At 49.3% G+C, this 17,264-nt stretch overlaps 1 protein-coding gene across 3 annotated transcripts; it reads right to left on the bottom strand.

Moving 5' to 3' along the window:
• Positions 1–478: 478 nt before the first annotated feature.
• LOC138437644 (apolipoprotein L3-like) lies at positions 479–16,097 on the bottom strand. Of its 3 annotated transcripts, none has more exons than XM_069585277.1 (5): positions 15,905–16,097; positions 11,464–11,562; positions 8,081–8,187; positions 6,171–6,291; positions 479–3,511 (listed from the first exon to the last, which is right to left on the bottom strand). In XM_069585277.1, the coding sequence occupies exons 3-5, from the start codon at positions 8,109–8,111 to the stop codon at positions 2,641–2,643; spliced, it is 1,023 nt and encodes a 340-aa protein (XP_069441378.1). In that variant the 5' UTR covers positions 8,112–8,187; positions 11,464–11,562; positions 15,905–16,097; the 3' UTR covers positions 479–2,640. The 3 variants fall into 3 exon arrangements, with proteins under 3 accessions (XP_069441378.1, XP_069441379.1, XP_069441380.1); XM_069585278.1 differs by having other exon boundaries at positions 6,158–6,291; positions 15,905–16,054; XM_069585279.1 differs by lacking the exon at positions 8,081–8,187 and having other exon boundaries at positions 6,158–6,291; positions 15,905–16,054.
• Positions 16,098–17,264: the final 1,167 nt, after the last annotated feature.

Below are 17,264 nucleotides of genomic sequence, written 5' to 3'. Positions count from 1 at the left end.
CTAACCCTGTGTAGGGAATATATGAGTGGGGCAGGGCAGTGCCCCAAGGTAAACACAGGAATGGGGTCCTAGAAGCTCCTGCAAGAGTCCTGGTGAAACGTGAAGGCAGCCTGGGTGAGGCGTGTGCTGTCTCTCTCTCCCCTCTGTTTACGGCTGACCCCCCCACCCCTCACACCTGCACACAAGCCCTGTACTCTCAGTCACCCTTGGGTGCCCTGTGTCTATCCTGGTCCCTGGGGCTGGAGGAGGAGCATCCCCGAGCTCAGCTCAAGTCAGAAGACATGGGTATCCCCGGGCATCCCACAGGGCCTGTGGGGATCCAGGGTCTGAGGGAAACGACTGGATGGGAGCCCAGCGGGCAGGCAGGAGGAGCCATGGAGGACGTGCACCCTGAGACCCTGGGAGACAGGCTCACGGGGAAGAAGGTCAGGCGCCTGGAGCCCAGCTGAGCCCCTCAGTCAATGCAAGGAAGCCTCAGTGAATCAGCTCGTGTTTATTGAACCAGAGTCTAGAGAACACAAGGTGGAGAGAACCAGAGCAACCTGAAATATCTTATCCAGCCTCACCCCCAGCTGAAGAAGAAACCAAGGGTCAGAGAGTTGTGTCTGTTGGCCCAGGCTGTTTCATCTCCTGACACTCCAAAAAGTTCCGTGACCTGTTTCTGCCTCCTTGTTTCTCCTACTTTCTTTCTTAAAATCAACCGCTGTTCCTGCTCCATACTTGGACTTTCATGGAAACTCCACTGGTCTCTCAGTGCACTCTGGACCCAAAGAGCCCCTGGCACCTTGTCGTGTGCTCCACCCACGGTGCTGTCACACCACTGCTGCCACCAACACATCACCACCATTGTCATCAAGAAGCCACCGCCTGAAGCTCTCCATAGACAATTCTTCATGAAGACGTACACGTGGCCAACAGGTACATGAAAACATACTCAGCATCACTGATTATTAGAGAAATGCAAGCCAAACCACAATAAGTCATCTCCCCTACAGCAATCACAGGGGCCGCCACCTCCATCTGCAGTGCTCTGAGGCTGCGGAGAAAAGGAACCCTCTACACTGCTGGCGGGAATGTAAGCTGGTGCAGCCACTATGGAAGACCACAGGGAGTTTTCTTCAACAACTGAAAATAGAGCTACCATATGATTTAGCAATCCCACTTCTGGGCATATACCTAGAAAAAATTAAAGCTCTAGTATGAAAAGATACATGTACCCTGATATTCATAGCAGTACCATTCATAACGGCCAAGATATGATATTAACTGAAATGTCTGTTGACAGATTAATGAATAAAGCAAATGTGGAACATGTATACAGACCATTGAATCCTGCGCAGCCATAAAGAAGGATGAAATAGTATTATCTGTAATAATATGTATGGATCTAGAGATTACTATAGTGAGTGAAGTAAGTCAGAAAAAGACAAATCTGTGATATTAACTTATATGTAGAATACAGAAAATAATACAAATGAACTTACAGAATAGAAACAGACTCATAGACATAGAAAATGAACTTTTTACCAAAGCTTTGGGGGGATAGGCAAACTAGGAGATGAGATTAACAGATACACACCAGATAAACAAGAGCCTGCCTACTGTAGTAGCATAGGACCAGAATTCAATATTTTGTAATAAACTATAATGGAAATGAACAAAAAAAATGTAGACATATACATGCTCAGATGCTCTGTCATGTCTGACTGTTTGCAACCCCATGGACTGTAGCCTGCCAGACTCCACTGTCTAAGGGATCTCCCAGACAAGAATATTGGAGTGGGGTATCATTTCCTCCTCCAGGAAATCTTTCCTACCCAGGAATCAAACTTGTGTCTCTTGCTTAGCAGACACATTCTTTACCACCTGGGAAGTCAAGATAAAAACATAGATACCTGTATAATTGAGGCACTTTGCTGTATACCTGAAATTAACAGAATATTATAAATCAATTATCCTTCAATAAAACAAACAAACAAGAGTCACTGCCTAAATAAGGCACATCAACTAGGGCCAAAGGTGAGTTGATAATGGAGGAGAGGTCTAGAGACCAGCACCAGGGGAAGACTCTTCTTGCTGGGACATCACAGCCTGTGGAGGGCGAGAGAGGAGCCCCTGCTACTTCTGGATCCCAACAACCCTAACTGACTTTCTCCCACTTTCAACGCCTTCGAACACCTGGCCTCTCACTGCCAGTTCGCCTGCTGCTCCCTTTATTCCACCTCCAGTGTCATCTTTAGTCCAAAGTAGTGGTTTCTGATGGGAGGGGAGTGTGGGGGAGGATGGATACCTGTGTATGAATGGCTGAGTCCCTTTGCTGTTCACCTGAAACTATCACAACATTGTTAATCGGCTATACTCCAATGCAAAATAAAAAGTTGTTCATATGAAAAACAGTGGTTTCTCCTCGCCTCTCATTCTCTGGTCCCCCTCCTCCTTTAATCCAGGCTCCAGGCCCCTTCCTTCTCTCTCCTCATCTATCACCTACATCCATCCCTTCCCTGCTGTGCTCAACCACAGAAATGCCAAATTCCTAACACCCAGCTTCTTTAATGTGGTCTCCCTCTCCTTCCCTCTAACAAGGTACCTCTGCACTTTAGCCCCTCACATGTCCTGGACCCTGCAATGCTCTGGGGGTGGCTAAATCAGGTCCTCCTGCAGACTCTCATAGATCTGGGTGAGCTCCTCCAGCTTCCTCTCCAGCTCCCAGGCCCGCTGCCTAAAGCTGTCAGCTGCTACTGTCTTGGCACCATCGTACAGGTGCTTCGACTCCTTCACCAGGAAGCCCACATCCACCAGGAGGAGCACCCCTGCAATGGCCAAGCCCGCGATCCGGGCTCCTTTCGTAATTGCTGAAGCTGTGGCTTTGAAACCTGCCTCTATCTGCTCGATGGCTGGGACTGAGATCCTCCCAGGGCTCATGTAGATGCTTGCTTTGGCTGCAGAGCCAGGGTTGGCATTGCCTGTCTCCAGGGCATGGGTGTGCATTTCAATGCACTGTTCAGCTTCTGTGACTTTCTCTGTTGTGCCAACAATGTGGCGGTTGCTCTTGAGTACCTCTAGGAGAACCTTCCATTTCTTGACAACAGTTGACGTCATGCGACTGGCTTCGGTTTCTGCTGATGACCTATTCACATGTTCGATGATAGTGGTGGACACACCGGTCACAGCAGCTGCTGCTCCCAGCCCTATCCCAGTGCCCAAGAGCACCACACTGGCCCCCATTGTCACGGGTGCCAGAGCCAGGCCAATGATGGTCAGAATGCCAGACACAGCACCTGTGCTGTGGGCCATCACGTTGGAGATGGTACATCCCTTATGGACCTTCTCAACCTTGTCTGCGAGCTCATGTAACTTGACTATGAACTCCTCCAGCTGCTGTTTCACCCAAGGAAACTTTTTCAGAAACCGCCTCCTGTCCAGCTGCTCTTTGGGTAGTCTTTCTTGGCCCAGCTCACCCAAGGCTCTTTTCAATTCCTTCAGATATTTGTGTAGCTCATCCGCGTCTTCCCTGTAACGGTGAAGGTCAAGGGATTAGAAAGGCACTGTGTGTTTGTAAAATTGGCTCCATAATATCTATTCTGCATAAATACAGATATGTTCCTATAAATCATTAGAAAAGAATTTTATAAATGTAAAATTTTCTCTTTCAACCTTAAACACGTTTCATACTTTATAGATGCTCCATCTTGAAAAAGCTAAACTTGGAATAGTAAACAAAAGTCAGCTTAGGATACTGGCAACTTAAGAAACGTATTGGAGAGAATTCCCAGGTGGTCCAGAAGTTACAACTCTGCACTCCCACTGCTGGCCTTGACTCCATCCCTCGTTGGGGAATGAGGATCCCACAGGCCATATGGCTCAGCCAAAGAAAAGATAGGTGGTAAAGACGTCACACAGGTGGGTCTACACCATCACTTTGAAAGAGTTTTTGGAGTGGGAACTCCACAGATAAACAAAGACATGTAGGACTGGAGGAGAAAACCTTCATTCAAGGGCCTCAGTGTGTAGTGAGAAGTCTCCCTGCCCTTTGCCCTTGGCTACTGGGAAGTGGTCCCTAAGCCCCTAGCATTCTGGCTGATAGGCGTGTCCTTGCCTGCCTGGGCCTTTGGCCGCTGGTCAGTCTGACAAGGTGACGAGTGACCCAAGGTCTCTGGGTCCCATGGTATCAGTTCTGCCATCTGGTAGAGCTGGACACTAGGGCACGAGTCTGACTTCCAGGAGGGGCTGGAGATGACAGGTCAGGGTAATTTGGCTTTTAAGCAAGGTGAGTGTCCCTGATGGGCAGTACTCCGTGCATATTGTCACACACCGAATCCAGTTCACTAACGTGTCCTGAGGACACTGGGAGCTTCATATGTGAAACCTGCCCAGACTCTGCCGTGTGGCTGATGGGAACTTTTATCCTTCCCTGTAGTAAACTGTAGCTGGGATCATGAAGCTTTCAGTGAGTCCTGTCTATTCTATAGGGAATTCTTGAACCTGAGAGTTGCTCTGGGGATCCCCTAATTTTCCACTGAAGTCAAAGTAAGGGCAGTCCTGGGCACTGTGCCCCTATACTTTGCAGACTGGCTGTCTCTATGACTTAGAATTTTTTATACCCCCAAAGTCAGAGCTAGAAGGCACCTTATAGCCATTTGGCCTGCCATCTGCTGTCTTCTAAGCATTGAGCCCTTGACCTTCTCAGCAGAAGGTCACTGGATCCATGCGCTGCCCCAGTGGACAGGGAAGCGGGAGATGTGCTGAGCCCTGATTTCCCTTGGACTCTCCACCTCACTCATTAACTCCTGACCTGTCACCCAGCACCCTCAACCACTCAGGGGTCACCAACCTAACTCACAATTTACCTGGCTTCACCTGCCTGCACCCAAAGACCGTGTGCAACCTGTGGAACCCCTAAAGATTCAAGGGACTTGAGGAAACACCCATCTGAACAGCTGAGCCTGAGGAGACCAGCTCTTACACAGCTGGTGGAGGAAGCATTTTCCTCTTGGGTGGGGAGGTGTGAGGCTCCTCAGAATCCCTCAAATGTCACACAATCACAGCCACTCATTGTGACCCTGGATGGCTCCCTGAGCCATACAGCCATCCCACTTTCAGGAGGACTCCACATAGATTAGAAGAGGGTCCCAGATGGAGTGAGAAGCCAAGTCCCAGGCAGGGTGTGCAGACACAGTCACCCAGGGCCCTCTAGTCCAGCATGAGGGGAGCTCATCAGGGAGGTAAGGAATGTCCCCTCTCCCACTCAGGGGACCTCTGCTAGGGTCAGAGCCCCTTCAGGTCTGTGTCCTTGGGGCCCACTCTCCACACTCTAGTCCTGGCCCTGCTGCCCAAGCCTGCCTACTCGTCCTCCAGCCTGGACCCTCTGCTCCACCCAGACCCCTGGGTCTGACCCTGATGCAGGCCTCCCTGGGCCTTTGGACGAGATGATTGCACTTGATTTCCCATCTCTGACCTGCAGTTCACTCTGAGGCCATCACCACAATTCATCAGACTGAATTGCTATTCCCATTGGACACAGAACAGGTCTGAGATTCACAGTCTTAAGCCCACAGGCCCAGGAGTTGGGCAGGGCTAGATGCAGGATCCCACCAGCTCCTCCAGTTCCTCTCTAGCCTCTCTGCCTTATGGACCAGCAGGACCCTGCAGGGTTATTTCATTTCCTAACATGGGGAATAGAAAGACTGTAGGCAGATCCAGGACACAAATGGTGGTGTCAAGAATTTCTAACTTGTCCCAAGGGAAATTCTGCTTGGTTCTCATCACCAGAAAAAGACCTTGACTTCTATCTCTTCCCAACAAGTTTTTTAAATGTTAATATTGACTGAGTACTTACTCTGTGTCAGTCATTATGGGAATCACTTTACATGCATGATCTCAGTGTCCTCACAATAAAAATGAAAAGATGAAGAAACTAAAGCTTAGAGCAGTTCAGTAACTTGTCCAGGGACACATAACCTGCCCTTCCTTGCAGGTTTCATCTCTTCTCAACCTAAGATCATTCACTGTCACCAAATGACATGGAGGAAACATTCCTGATGGGATCTTGAGAAGGAACACTCTTGACCCTCACAGTAGGGTCCTGCCTGGAGGAGGCATTCCTGCCAGGAGGAAGCTAGCCTGGTGCTGGGGGACATGGGTGACCTTCCTGGTGTACCTGTGCAGGTTACCTGGACAAATTAGCGTCAGCCTTAATTTTCTCCAGGAATTCATTCAGAAGGATCAGCAGTTCATCTCTGCTCAGTGTGTCCCAGAGACATTCAACAACGTCTTCAAAAAAGATCTCAATATCTAGATGAAAGAAAAGGGAGTAAGATTAGAAGAATTTGTGGTGGGACATAAACGTTATTGAGTATAAAGTACTTAAAATTCATCTTGCTGAGCAGCAGTCACTGGGGTGCTCTTGGTGAGGTCACCTAGGGTTATGGATGGACCGTCCTCCCCCACAATTTGTGTTGAAAAGTTAACCCCCTGGTGACCTTTTTGAAGATAGGGCTTGTAAGGAGGTTAGGTGAAATGAGGTCCTAGGCGGGATTCCCAGGTAAATTGAGGCCATAGGTGGGATTCCCAGGGAGTTCTAGTAGTAAAGAACCTGCCCGCCAATGCGGGACATGTAAGAGAGGCGGGTTTGATCCCTGAGTCAGGAAGATCCCTTGAAGGAGGGCATGGCAAGCCACTCCAATATTCTTCTTTGGAGAATCCCATGGATAGAGGAGGCTGGCAGGCTGCAGTTCATGCGGTTGCAAAGAGTTGAACATGACTGAGCAACTGAACACACACACACAAAGAGAAGAAAGAGCAAGTGTGATTTGTTAGTTACCACTTCCAAAATAGACTGGAAGCACCCTATAAATGAATGCTTTCTTGTTTGGACAATGAAACAATTGAATACTCACGTTAAATGGGATAAAGAATGTAATGACTACAAAGAGCCTCAGATCACTACAGGGTAAGATTACTCCTCAATGAGTTATCAAAATCCCTGAGTGATTTCAGAGATCTGGAGGTTATGGAATTGTAGGTAAGATATTGGTGGCCAGGCTATATATATGTGTGTGGGCTGGGACTTGATATCAAATGTGTTTCATGGTAAATCCACACAAAGAGGCATTATCCTTATTTCACAAAAGAGGCAAGTGAAACTTAGACAGGCGAATGGACAGCCCAAGGCCACAGAGCCGAAAGCCCTGAGGTTGAATCCAAGGTCAAGTGTCAGACATTTCTTGGACAAGACTTTGAATTCTCCTTACATTTAAAACTCCTGTGATTTGTTCATTCTGCTCTATAGCACACAATGGGGATTCTTTGCAACTCATTTTTGGTGGTGAGCATGCAGTAGCGTATATAGAAGTAGAAATATAATGTTGTACACACAAAACTTAGAAAACGTTACAAACTCATGTCACCTAATTTTAAAAAAGACTTTAGGACCGCTCGCCATTGAGTAAAACTACCATGTGAGAGGATTCCTGCTTCTGACCACAGACTCTAGGATGGGCAGGGAGGGGATCAACCAGGTGGAGGAGGGGTGGAGCCAGATGTGATCCTCATCACCCCTCCCCTCCAGGTGGGAGGCGGCAAAGGCCAGATGGGGGTTCAGTGCAGGGTCCACGGACCCTTGCAGAGCGGCTGGGCTGATGGCTGGGAAGAGCTGGAGGAAACAGCTTCTGTGGCGATGCCCCAGGGTCTGGGAGCAGGAGGAGGCTTGGGCCAAGGGGGAGCGGAGATGTTCCTGTGATGCTGGAGGACCTCCTCTCCTGGCCTGCCTGGGCTTGGGGACTCCCATCTGCGGTCCGTGCTCCGCGTGCGCTCTCCCGGCCTCCGTCCTGAGTCACTTGCTGGGGGTGGGAGAGGCGGGAAGTCAGCGCCTTGGTCATGGCTCCCTGAGGGGAGGGCTGGGAAGGAGGCTGCAGGCAGACCCCAGGGTGAGGGAGTCTCCCGGTCTCTCTTGGAAGCTCAAGGATGCCTATCCATCCTCTTCATGGGTCTTGATTCCTCTGTAGTTTAACTCAGCCTGGAAACAACTCCCTCAATTCTGGGTCACAAGCAGGAACCTTCCAGAGAAGAGAGAGCTGACTACCTGAGCAGTCTCCGAAGTTTTCTGAGCTCATGGTGACAGCAGGGGCTCTCAGCGATCTCCCTTCAGCTCCTTGTCTGCATCAGGCTGGAAGGGGGTGTGACCTCACCCTTGGGGAGAGAAAAGAGACTGTGAGCTCCACTGTGAAGGAGCAGCAGCTGCAGGGAGCAGTGAGGGACAAATTCTCTGGTGGGTTCCCCCGGGACGGCCAACAATGCCTCCAGGCACCAGCCCAGTGTGGTTCTCTGTCTCCTGGGCTCTGCTGGTTGTTAAGAAAAGTCATTCACCTCCTACAGCTCCTTCCAAGCCAAGTCAGACTCCTGCTCTCCTGTTGGGGCACAAGGAGAAGGTATCAGATAGGAGACAGGCACCTGCGAAGTTATAGGAGCAATAAAACCAGAGACTAGAACAGATAGGAGGTGATACTCTGGAGTGAAGTGAGGTTGGGACACCTGTGTTTTTGAATTGGTAATAACTAATATTAATGATAACATTGATCCAGTGTCCTTGACATGCAGGCTTCTGAAACTCACTCAGACTTAGCTGAGTCCAAATTGTCATGCTGGTGCCAGAGTCTGGACTAGAACCTGAGTCTTTCTGATCCAAATTACATGTGTGTGATGACTATGCTCTACTCCCTATAATATACAAAAATATTTATTTTTGGATATATGTTAATTGGTAAATGACTCTTTTCATTCCAAAATGATGAGCTCCCTGTGCTCAAGTCTCTCCTTGATAAAGTTCCTGGTGATACGGCTCCCATAGCCCAGGTCCTCCTGCTTCTGCAAGAGCCTTTTTCCCCACAAGGGCCTGGAGTCCCACCAGCCCTGCCCCAATTTCTGTATCCCTCCTCTGAGTGGCTGAGACCCCTGCAGCTGTTCTTTCTGTCCTCCTTGCTTTCCCCTCCTTAATATTGGACTTGATGTAGTTTCTAAACTTTTATGTAAATAATAATGCAAAGAATATTCTGCTTGTATAAAACTTCACCTACATCTGAGACTGTATCCTTGAGCTATATCTAGAAGGAGAATTAAGATCAGATGGCATCAACACCTAAAAAATGTCCATACCTAGAGCCACCATGCTCTGCAAACAAACTGTAGCAAAATGTCCACACTTATAATATATGAGGGTGTCCATCCTTTCAGATAAACCCATTCTCAGTGGTTTTTCTTTAAAAAAAATCAGATCTTTATAATTAAATCATTTATTTTGGTTCTGCATGTGATTATCTTGTCATGGGAGATGAGGAAGGAAAGCAAGTGTTGATGATGTTGAGCTACTATTTTTAAGAAAGCAAAAGAGCATCTGTCAGCTACTCCTCCTGAGACATGACTGAAATGAGGATAAAGGTATATATGGGTGTAATACCATCTACTGATAAGAGTGCGTGGTTTCCATAGTGTAGTGGTTATCACATTCACCTAACACACAAAAAGGCCCCGGTTCAGAATCAAGTGGAAACAGCTTCACGTGGGCTTCCCTTGTGGCTCAGTTGGTAAAGAATCCACCTGCCATTCAGAAGACGTGGGTTCGATCCCTGGGTTGGGAAAATCCCCTGGAGAGGGGAACGGCTACCCACTGCAGTATTCTGGCCTGGAGAATTCCATGGACTGTGTCATCCAAGGGATCACAAAGAGTCAGACATGATTGAGCAACTTTCACTTTCACTGAGAAGAGCAACTGGTGCTTGTGATCCTTGCTCTGCATTGGTATCGGCTCTGAAACTTTACCAATGGTCCCTCATATGTTATTCCATTAGCTTCTGAGGTCTGTACCACTGTGTCCTCATTTACAAATAAGAAAGCTGACACATAGATGTTACCTGACTTACCTAAGGTCAGAAGCCTTGCCCTTGGTACACTGGTTCCACCCACTCACTGGCTCAAGAACCCATAGCCTGCCTCTCCTCCCTCTGCTGCTAATAAAAGCAAGCATGGGAGCAGTAGGAGACCGGAGTCTTTCACGAATGTTTGAAGACTCACTGGATGGAGAAGTGATAACTGGGTGAAGAGGAGCACAGCAGAGGGAGAGAAACAGGGAGCGTGTTCACAGGAGAGAAGAACAGTCTGCTGGGCAGAGCCCCGGAGAGGGAGCAAGATGAGAGGGAGGCCGAGAGGAGAGCAGGCGACAAGCCCACCACCCCCCACATCCCATCCATACTCACAGCAGCCTTCACTCTTCACCAGGCTTTTAGAAAGTTACTTGAGAATGAGATGCAGGGAAAAAAATAGGTTTACATGTTTGTTTAATTATGGAGGAAGGTAAAGGATACCCACGAGAGAGAGAGAAGTGGGATCCAGGAGTCAGGAACATCAACCCCGTGGGAAAGGAATCCAAGGATCCCAGCTGGGCGCGCAGCAGACCTAGAAACCAGTCCAGAATGGGATAAGAAGTGCAGAGTCTGTGGGACAAGGACTCGGTATCACATGAGGCACAGTTGGAAAGAAATGGAGGAAATGCTGAAGATAAACAGTGCAAGGGGTGAAAATGAAGCCAATTAGAACATTAGGAAAAACCAAAGCTCAGGAGGAGAAGGTGACGACAGGGGATGAGATGGTTGGATGGCGTGACTGACTCAATAGACTTGAGTTTGTGTAGGCTCCGGGAGTTGGTGATGGACAGGGAGTCCTGGCGTGCTGCAGTTCATGGGGTTGCAAAGAGTTGGACATGACTGAAAGACCGAACTGAACTGAAGTGAACTGCTGAGAAGCATGTGCGGCTATATGGTACAAGTTAGGTCTTTAAAAACGTATTAAAATATCACAAAAAGCGTAAACACTTTTGTGTGATTTAAAAAAAAAATCTAAAGTAAATATATCTATGTCCAAGACCTTTGGAGACTGTTTTAAAACTGAAGTAATATTAATATATATAATATGAAATAACTCACAGGTGTATTATAACTCACAGGTGTATTAACTCACAAGTTTATTAGTGATTCAAAAATCTTAGTTTCATTTCTTTTATAGTCATTATAAAATAACCTTTATCTTAATAAAATAACCTTTATCTTTTAAAATGAAACAGAGTATTTAAATATGTGCAGTAAATGTGCTTGTTAACTTAAAAATCAAACACACTTCTCGAGCTTGGGAGCCGAGCACTGAAGGGAGGAGGAGGACTACCTTCTCAGCTTACAAAGCTGGGCGTCAAGAAGTAGGAGGTGCAGTCGAGAGCATAAGGAACGAAGATGCAAATAAAGTGCTTACAAGTACAAAGCTTCCTAACAGAGGATATACAATTAGAATAATGATAAAAGGAGAAGAAGGGGAAAGGTATAATAGAAAGTATATAAATAAATGAAATCCTTATTTTTCCCAATAAGAAGCAAATAAATACTATCAAATTTAAGTCAAGAAAAAGCAAAACGCAATACTTACCACTTCCTAGCTATTGTGGTTGATGACTTCCCACTTTGCACCAGGCACCTTCCCAATTGCTTGGTATGTATTCACTTCCCTTTAGTTCTCACAATGGTCCTATAAGAAAGGAAACTGAAGCTTAGAGAGGTTAAGCAATTTACTCAAAGCACACAGCTAGTGCTAGAGCCAGACTCCAAGTCCGGCTTCCTGTCTCCTGCGCACACATTCTCACACCATTCGGCCTCCCAATGTGGTGATAGCATTTAAAGACGTTGGTTAACTATCTAAAGAAGAAGCTTTTCCTTGGGAAGGAAAGAGCAGAACCCTCTGTACAAATTGATCTGTTTTAGTCATCTGGTCCCATCACTTCATGGGAAATAGATGGGGAAACAGTGGAAACAGTGTCAGACTTTATTTTTCAGGGCTCCAAAATCACTGCAGATGGTGATTGCAGCCATGAAATTAAAAGACGCTTACTCCTTGGAAGGAAAATTATGACCAACCTAGATAGCATATTGAAAAGCAGAGATATTACTTTGCCAACAAAGGTCCATCTAGTCAAGGCTATGGTTTTTCCAGTGGTCATGTATGGATGTGAGAGTTAGACTGTGAAGAAAGCTGAGTGCTGAAGAATTGATGCTTTTGAACTGTGGTGTTGGAGAAGACTCTTGAGAGTCCCTTGGACTGCAAGGAGATCCATCCTGTCCATTCTAAAGGAGATCAGCCCTGGATGTTCTTTGTAAGGAATGAGGCTAAAGCTGAAACTCTAATACTCTGGCCACCTCATGCGAAGAGTTGACTCATTGGAAAAGACTCTGATGCTGGGAGGGATTGGGGGCAGGAGGAAAAGGGGACGACAGAGGATGAGATGGATGGATGGCATCACCGGTTCATTGGATGTGAGTTTGAGTGAACTCCGGGAGTTGGTGATGGACACGGAGGCCTGGCGTGCTGCGATTCATGGGGTCGCAAAGAGTCAGACATGACTGAGTGACTGAACGGAACTGAACTGAACCATATGCACTTTTAGGATTGGATTGTTTTAACTCTAAGACAACAGAAGTCACTTTATAGCAGTCAGTAACCCACAAGAATCGGGTGGTTTCTAGTGCCACCACCTAAAAGAAGATGGAAGCAGCTGAATTAAATGCCAACCAGAAATGTGTGACTCGTGCTGTGGCAACTGTCAGTGTAGGAACATGTTCGTGTAGATGAAGCCTAGTTCTCTAGAAAAGAAGGCATGAAAACAGGGTTAAACCAGAATAATGAGAGTGAACTGTGACCTTAAACAGATACTGTCCAGCAGCATCTTGCCCACCCACATGGGCACCCATGGGCTTCCGTCCACTCAGAGGAAGGAAGACCCCTTGCAGGGGAGGTGAATTCCAGAGACTGGCATCTCTGCTCCTGCAAAGGCAGGATGCTCTTGAAGGTGATCAGAGAAGTGGTCATAAGGGGGCACCCACATATAATCATAACAATAAAAGATGATAATGATTGCTATGAATGTTTCATTGAGACAGGCTGAGTCTGTGAAAGGCCATGAGTTCATAATAATATTCAAAGGAGAGGACTTTAGAAAAGTGTGGCCAAAAAGAGAGACATAAAGGTTAAAAAGAATGCGAGTGGTTATGCAGGAGACGCAAGACGAAAGCGATATGGGATCGATGCCTGGGCAGGGAGCATCCCCTGGAGAAAGAAATGGTTGCCCACTCCAGTATTCTTGCCTGGGAAACCCCATGGACTGAGGAGCTGGGAGGGCCCCAGTCCATGAGGCTGCAAAGAGTGGGACACATCTGAGCTGGTGTCTTTCTTTTGTTTCTATGGTGCAAAGAAGAGTAAATGTAATGGGAATTGTTTTGTTGTGAATTGAATTTAACAATAAGAGGAGTCTTGAAGTCTCTGGGTATATTCCTTTCTGTTTATTTACACGAATGTTTATAGAGGATTGAGAAAGAAAGAACCCTGACATCCGGGGGCTGGCCTGGTGTCACAACAGGGCGATGCTCTTCTCCCGTTGGATGTAAGGGCTCTCACAAAACTCCAGACTCACACAGGGTCACCCTGAGAGCAGGAGCGAAGGAGACAGCAAACACCCGTCACTGCGCGCCCACCAACACCACGCCCCTCCCCTGGCTGAAAAGCAGGCCTGCCCCTTCTTTACCAACACAGCTTCATCCTCGCTCTGCTCGCCCCTCTCCATAGATGAGTTACTGAGAGCCCGCTGGTAGTGCTGCCTCCCATTCCCTGCTGCACCCCATCTAGAGCAGCCCCATTGCCTTAGAGCTTCCCCCGCGTCCCCTCACCTAAGCTCCAAGCTGAGACTCTTTCTTCCTGCACCTTCCTCTGCGATGTTCCCAGCTCTCCCTCAGGAAGAGTAACCATCAGCTTGTTTTTAGGGAGTGTGCCTGGTGGCGGAGGCTGGAGGCACCATCATGTGGATGGGAGAGAAGTCACAAAGGCAGGCCCTCCTCCAGGTAGATAGAAGAGGAGAACTGGTGGCCCTCTACCCCTTCTCTGCCCTAAAGCTGCAGGACCCCAGGAGCCAGGTCAGCCTATTGAAATCATGAAACATGAGAACAGAGCCAAGTCACAAAGAAGAGGAGGGCTCAGGCAGGAGGGCCAGCTCCTGGGTGATGACAAACAATTGTAAATGCGTTGAACACTGGGCTCATCCTTCCGCCCTTCCCTCCCATTCTTGGCCTGGCCCTGACCCTTGTCTGGGGCCTCAGCTGGGTGTGGATGCTGATGGTGCTTCCTCTGCTGGATTCCTCACCAGGGCTTCCTCCTCTGTTTGCCTCTGATTGGTCCCTTTCTAGAAAGGCGGTTGGTGGGAGAGGGGAGGACCCTGGAGAAGCCTGTCCCTGCCCAGCTGTCTGGCCAGTCATGCATCCCTCCCCTCCTCGTGGGCAGACAGATTCTCCCCAACATCTCCCTGTGTGCCTGCAGTCACCCTCCCTGGGAAGGGAAAGGGGCGTTAGGAAAGTCCCTGGCCGAGCACCTAGACTCTCCCGACTGCCCGAGCTCCCGTGTTCTTCACCCTCTCTGTCTCCTGCTGCAGGAGACTGACACCTCCCTGGCACAGGCTGCCCCTCCCCATGCATGTGCTTCCCCACTGGCCTCACCGTGTGACGGGTTACTTGTCCCTGGAGGCCCAGCTCCAAGCCTCCCTCTGCCACCTTCCCCCAGCTGCTCTCCAGCTCCTCTTGAAGGCCACACTTTCCTGGTGGTGGTCCCTTTTTGCTCAGTTTCTCCAGGTCTGAGAACCCTTCCCGCATCATCAGGGGCCCTGTCTCTTCTCTGCTGCTCCTCCTGTCCAGGGCCTCTGGGCACCTTCCGCCCTCCTGGGCACAGCCTGGCCAAAATATGAGGGGCGGGACCCCTTATGGGGACATGAAACCAGCAGCTTCTCGATGACACAGCACAAGCCCAGTTCCCCCTGTTAAATTAGAAAGGGAGGGAGGGGAGAAGAAACAGGAGAAAGAGAAACTGAAGAGACTGAAAGAAACTCAGCATTGGACACAGGACTGGAAAAGGTCAGTTTTCATTCCAGTCAGAAAGAAAGGCAATGCCAAAGAATGCTCAAACTACCGCACAGTTGCACTCATCTCACATGCTAGCAAAGTAATATTCAAAATTCTCCAAGCCAGACTTCAACAGTATGTGAACCATGAACTCCCAGATGTTCAAGCTGGATTTAGAAAAGCCTATTATACTGATGTCTGTAGAGTTTGGCTTTTTATCTTAATATTGCAACACCGGGATGTATGTGGACCTTGTGCAGTGAGCCCTTCTAACTTCTTCCAGCAGCACCACCTTCCCCACACAGGACCTCCCATCACCCACAGAGGTGATGATGCTCCCATCGTCCTGAGCAGAGGGTCTGGCAAACACAGGAAGCCAACGCCCTTCGACTCCCCACTTGCTGTGCTGTCCATCTCCAGGCCCCACTGTCCCCAAGGGCCTGGCACTGAGTCTGGCACTCAGAGGCAGGGTTCTTCAACAAATCTTGATTCCTTGTATCTGAAAAAAATCCCCTTTCTCCCATCAGCCCCAGCCTAGCACCCTGGGGACAGCTTCAAGGTGACCAGGTCATAGGAAGGGAGGCTCTGACTCCTTGTCCTCCTCCACCCCGTCTGCTTCCTTTAATTTCCTAAATGGCTGAGTACCTGGAATATACACCTTCCTTCTGGGGTTGCTGCTTATGTCTCAGGAGTCCATATCCTGAGCTGAGCCCACCTGAGCAGGTGCCGCCCTCCCTCTGCTCTGTTTAGGGGCCCTCAGCTGGGAGGAAGCCCTCAGACACACCTGCCTCCACATCCAGGCTCTGCCCCTGCTTAACCTGCTGACCTCACCTGTCTGAGGTTCCATTCCTTCTTCTGTCAGTCAGGTACAATCATCCTTTTCTCAGACAGTCATTCTGAGGATGGGAAGAGGGGATGGGCGGGGTCTTACCCACCTGCTTACTCAGGAACCTTCCTCTGTCCGAGTGTGAACAAGATCCAGTTGTTCACATCTGTGCAGATGCAGCCGCCCGCTGTGCGTCTCTGCAATGAGAACACAGCTGTGCGTCTCTGCAGTGAGAACACCAGCTGTGAGTCTCTGCAATGAGAACACAGACACCCTCTGGGCCCAGATAAACTCTGGGAAGCAAAAGTGAAAGTCAAACCCTTATTTCTGAGTGACTCAAGTCAAACAAACATCCTGCCCACCAGGCCCCACCCTGGGCTATTCCCACCATCGTGCTGACACCCTAGACAAACAAGTCCAGTCCTGACATTCCACGTCCTTCTTGACACAGTCCACCCTGCCTCGGGCTCCTTGAAGGAAGACCTGCCACCAACACCGCGTGAGGCCCTTGGCAAATCACTCCTACATATTTCTATCTTCTCACCCACCAACCCCACACTCACCAGCCAGCCACCTTTGTGCCACCAGCACGTGGTACCATCACAGAACACACCAGTTGCTCAGTGCATGCTGGTCACCCTCTGCTGTGGAGGGCCACGCTCATGTGGCTGCCAGGATTCGCTCACACAGGTTTTTCTGCCAGGGACACCTGCTGCATCCTGCCGGGGGTAACGCATTCTGCAAAGCCTGAATCTGAGCAGCGTCCTCTGAGAAGCCCCCGTGACCTCGCCTGCAGAGCCCACCGTTTCCTGCTCTGCGCCCATGGTGCCTGGAAGAGGGGCCTAAGGCCACCCCTCAGCCACTCTAAGCCGCGCCCCCACCCCTAGGATCGGATCCCTCTGGACTGAGCCCTGCTGGCAGGGACGGAACTGGCGCCTTTAGTCCCGGTGGCCACAGGAGGAGGCCCAGCCTTGGTGGTCACTGCCGTAAGGTGCAGGCAGGAGTTCCTGGGGAGGGCTGAGAGCACGCTGCCCTTTTCTACCCCGGCTTAGCTCCACCTGACAACAGATTTTTTCCTCTCCAAATGGAAGACTTTTATCAGAAACCAGTGTCCTGGCAACTCAGAAAGTCTGCAACAGAGAGCTGGCCCTGCCTCCATATGGTTCCTGAGCAAAGAGCCTCTGTGGGCGGGGCTGAGCGAGTGCCAGGCACTGTGCTGGCACCGTCCGCGCCTTTCCTGTTGAATCTCACGTCAGCTCTAGGAGTGCTGGCTCCGTTTCACAGATGAAGAAAAGCAGCTCAAGTTCCCACAGTCTGAGAGGTCTGCTGCTGGACTGCTGGTGAACTTCTCGGTTTGCCTCAAGCAGAAGTGGCTGCAGTGGACCTGGATGCCCCACGGAGGCCCCCTGCCCTTCCCTCAGGGCGGCTTCACCCCAGGACACGTCCCTGGGCCATTGTGGTCCCCTCCC

Source organism: Ovis canadensis, chromosome 3 (genome assembly GCF_042477335.2).
Source record: "Ovis canadensis isolate MfBH-ARS-UI-01 breed Bighorn chromosome 3, ARS-UI_OviCan_v2, whole genome shotgun sequence".
Classification (NCBI taxonomy): domain Eukaryota; kingdom Metazoa; phylum Chordata; class Mammalia; order Artiodactyla; family Bovidae; genus Ovis; species Ovis canadensis.
The sequence above is the reverse complement of the archived record's forward strand: the minus strand, read 5'-3'. Positions and strand labels throughout refer to the sequence as shown.

Excerpts from the sequence above, each read along its gene's own strand:
- LOC138437644 (XM_069585277.1), bottom strand. The coding sequence starts at position 8,111 with ATGAGCTCAGAAAACTTCGGAGACTGCTCAG. Across the intron at positions 6,292-8,080 it reads AAACTTCGGAGACTGCTCAG|ATATTGAGATCTTTTTTGAA; the intron begins GTAGTCAGCTCT and ends TCTTTCATCTAG. Across the intron at positions 3,512-6,170 it reads GCTGACGCTAATTTGTCCAG|GGAAGACGCGGATGAGCTAC; the intron begins GTAACCTGCACA and ends TCACCGTTACAG.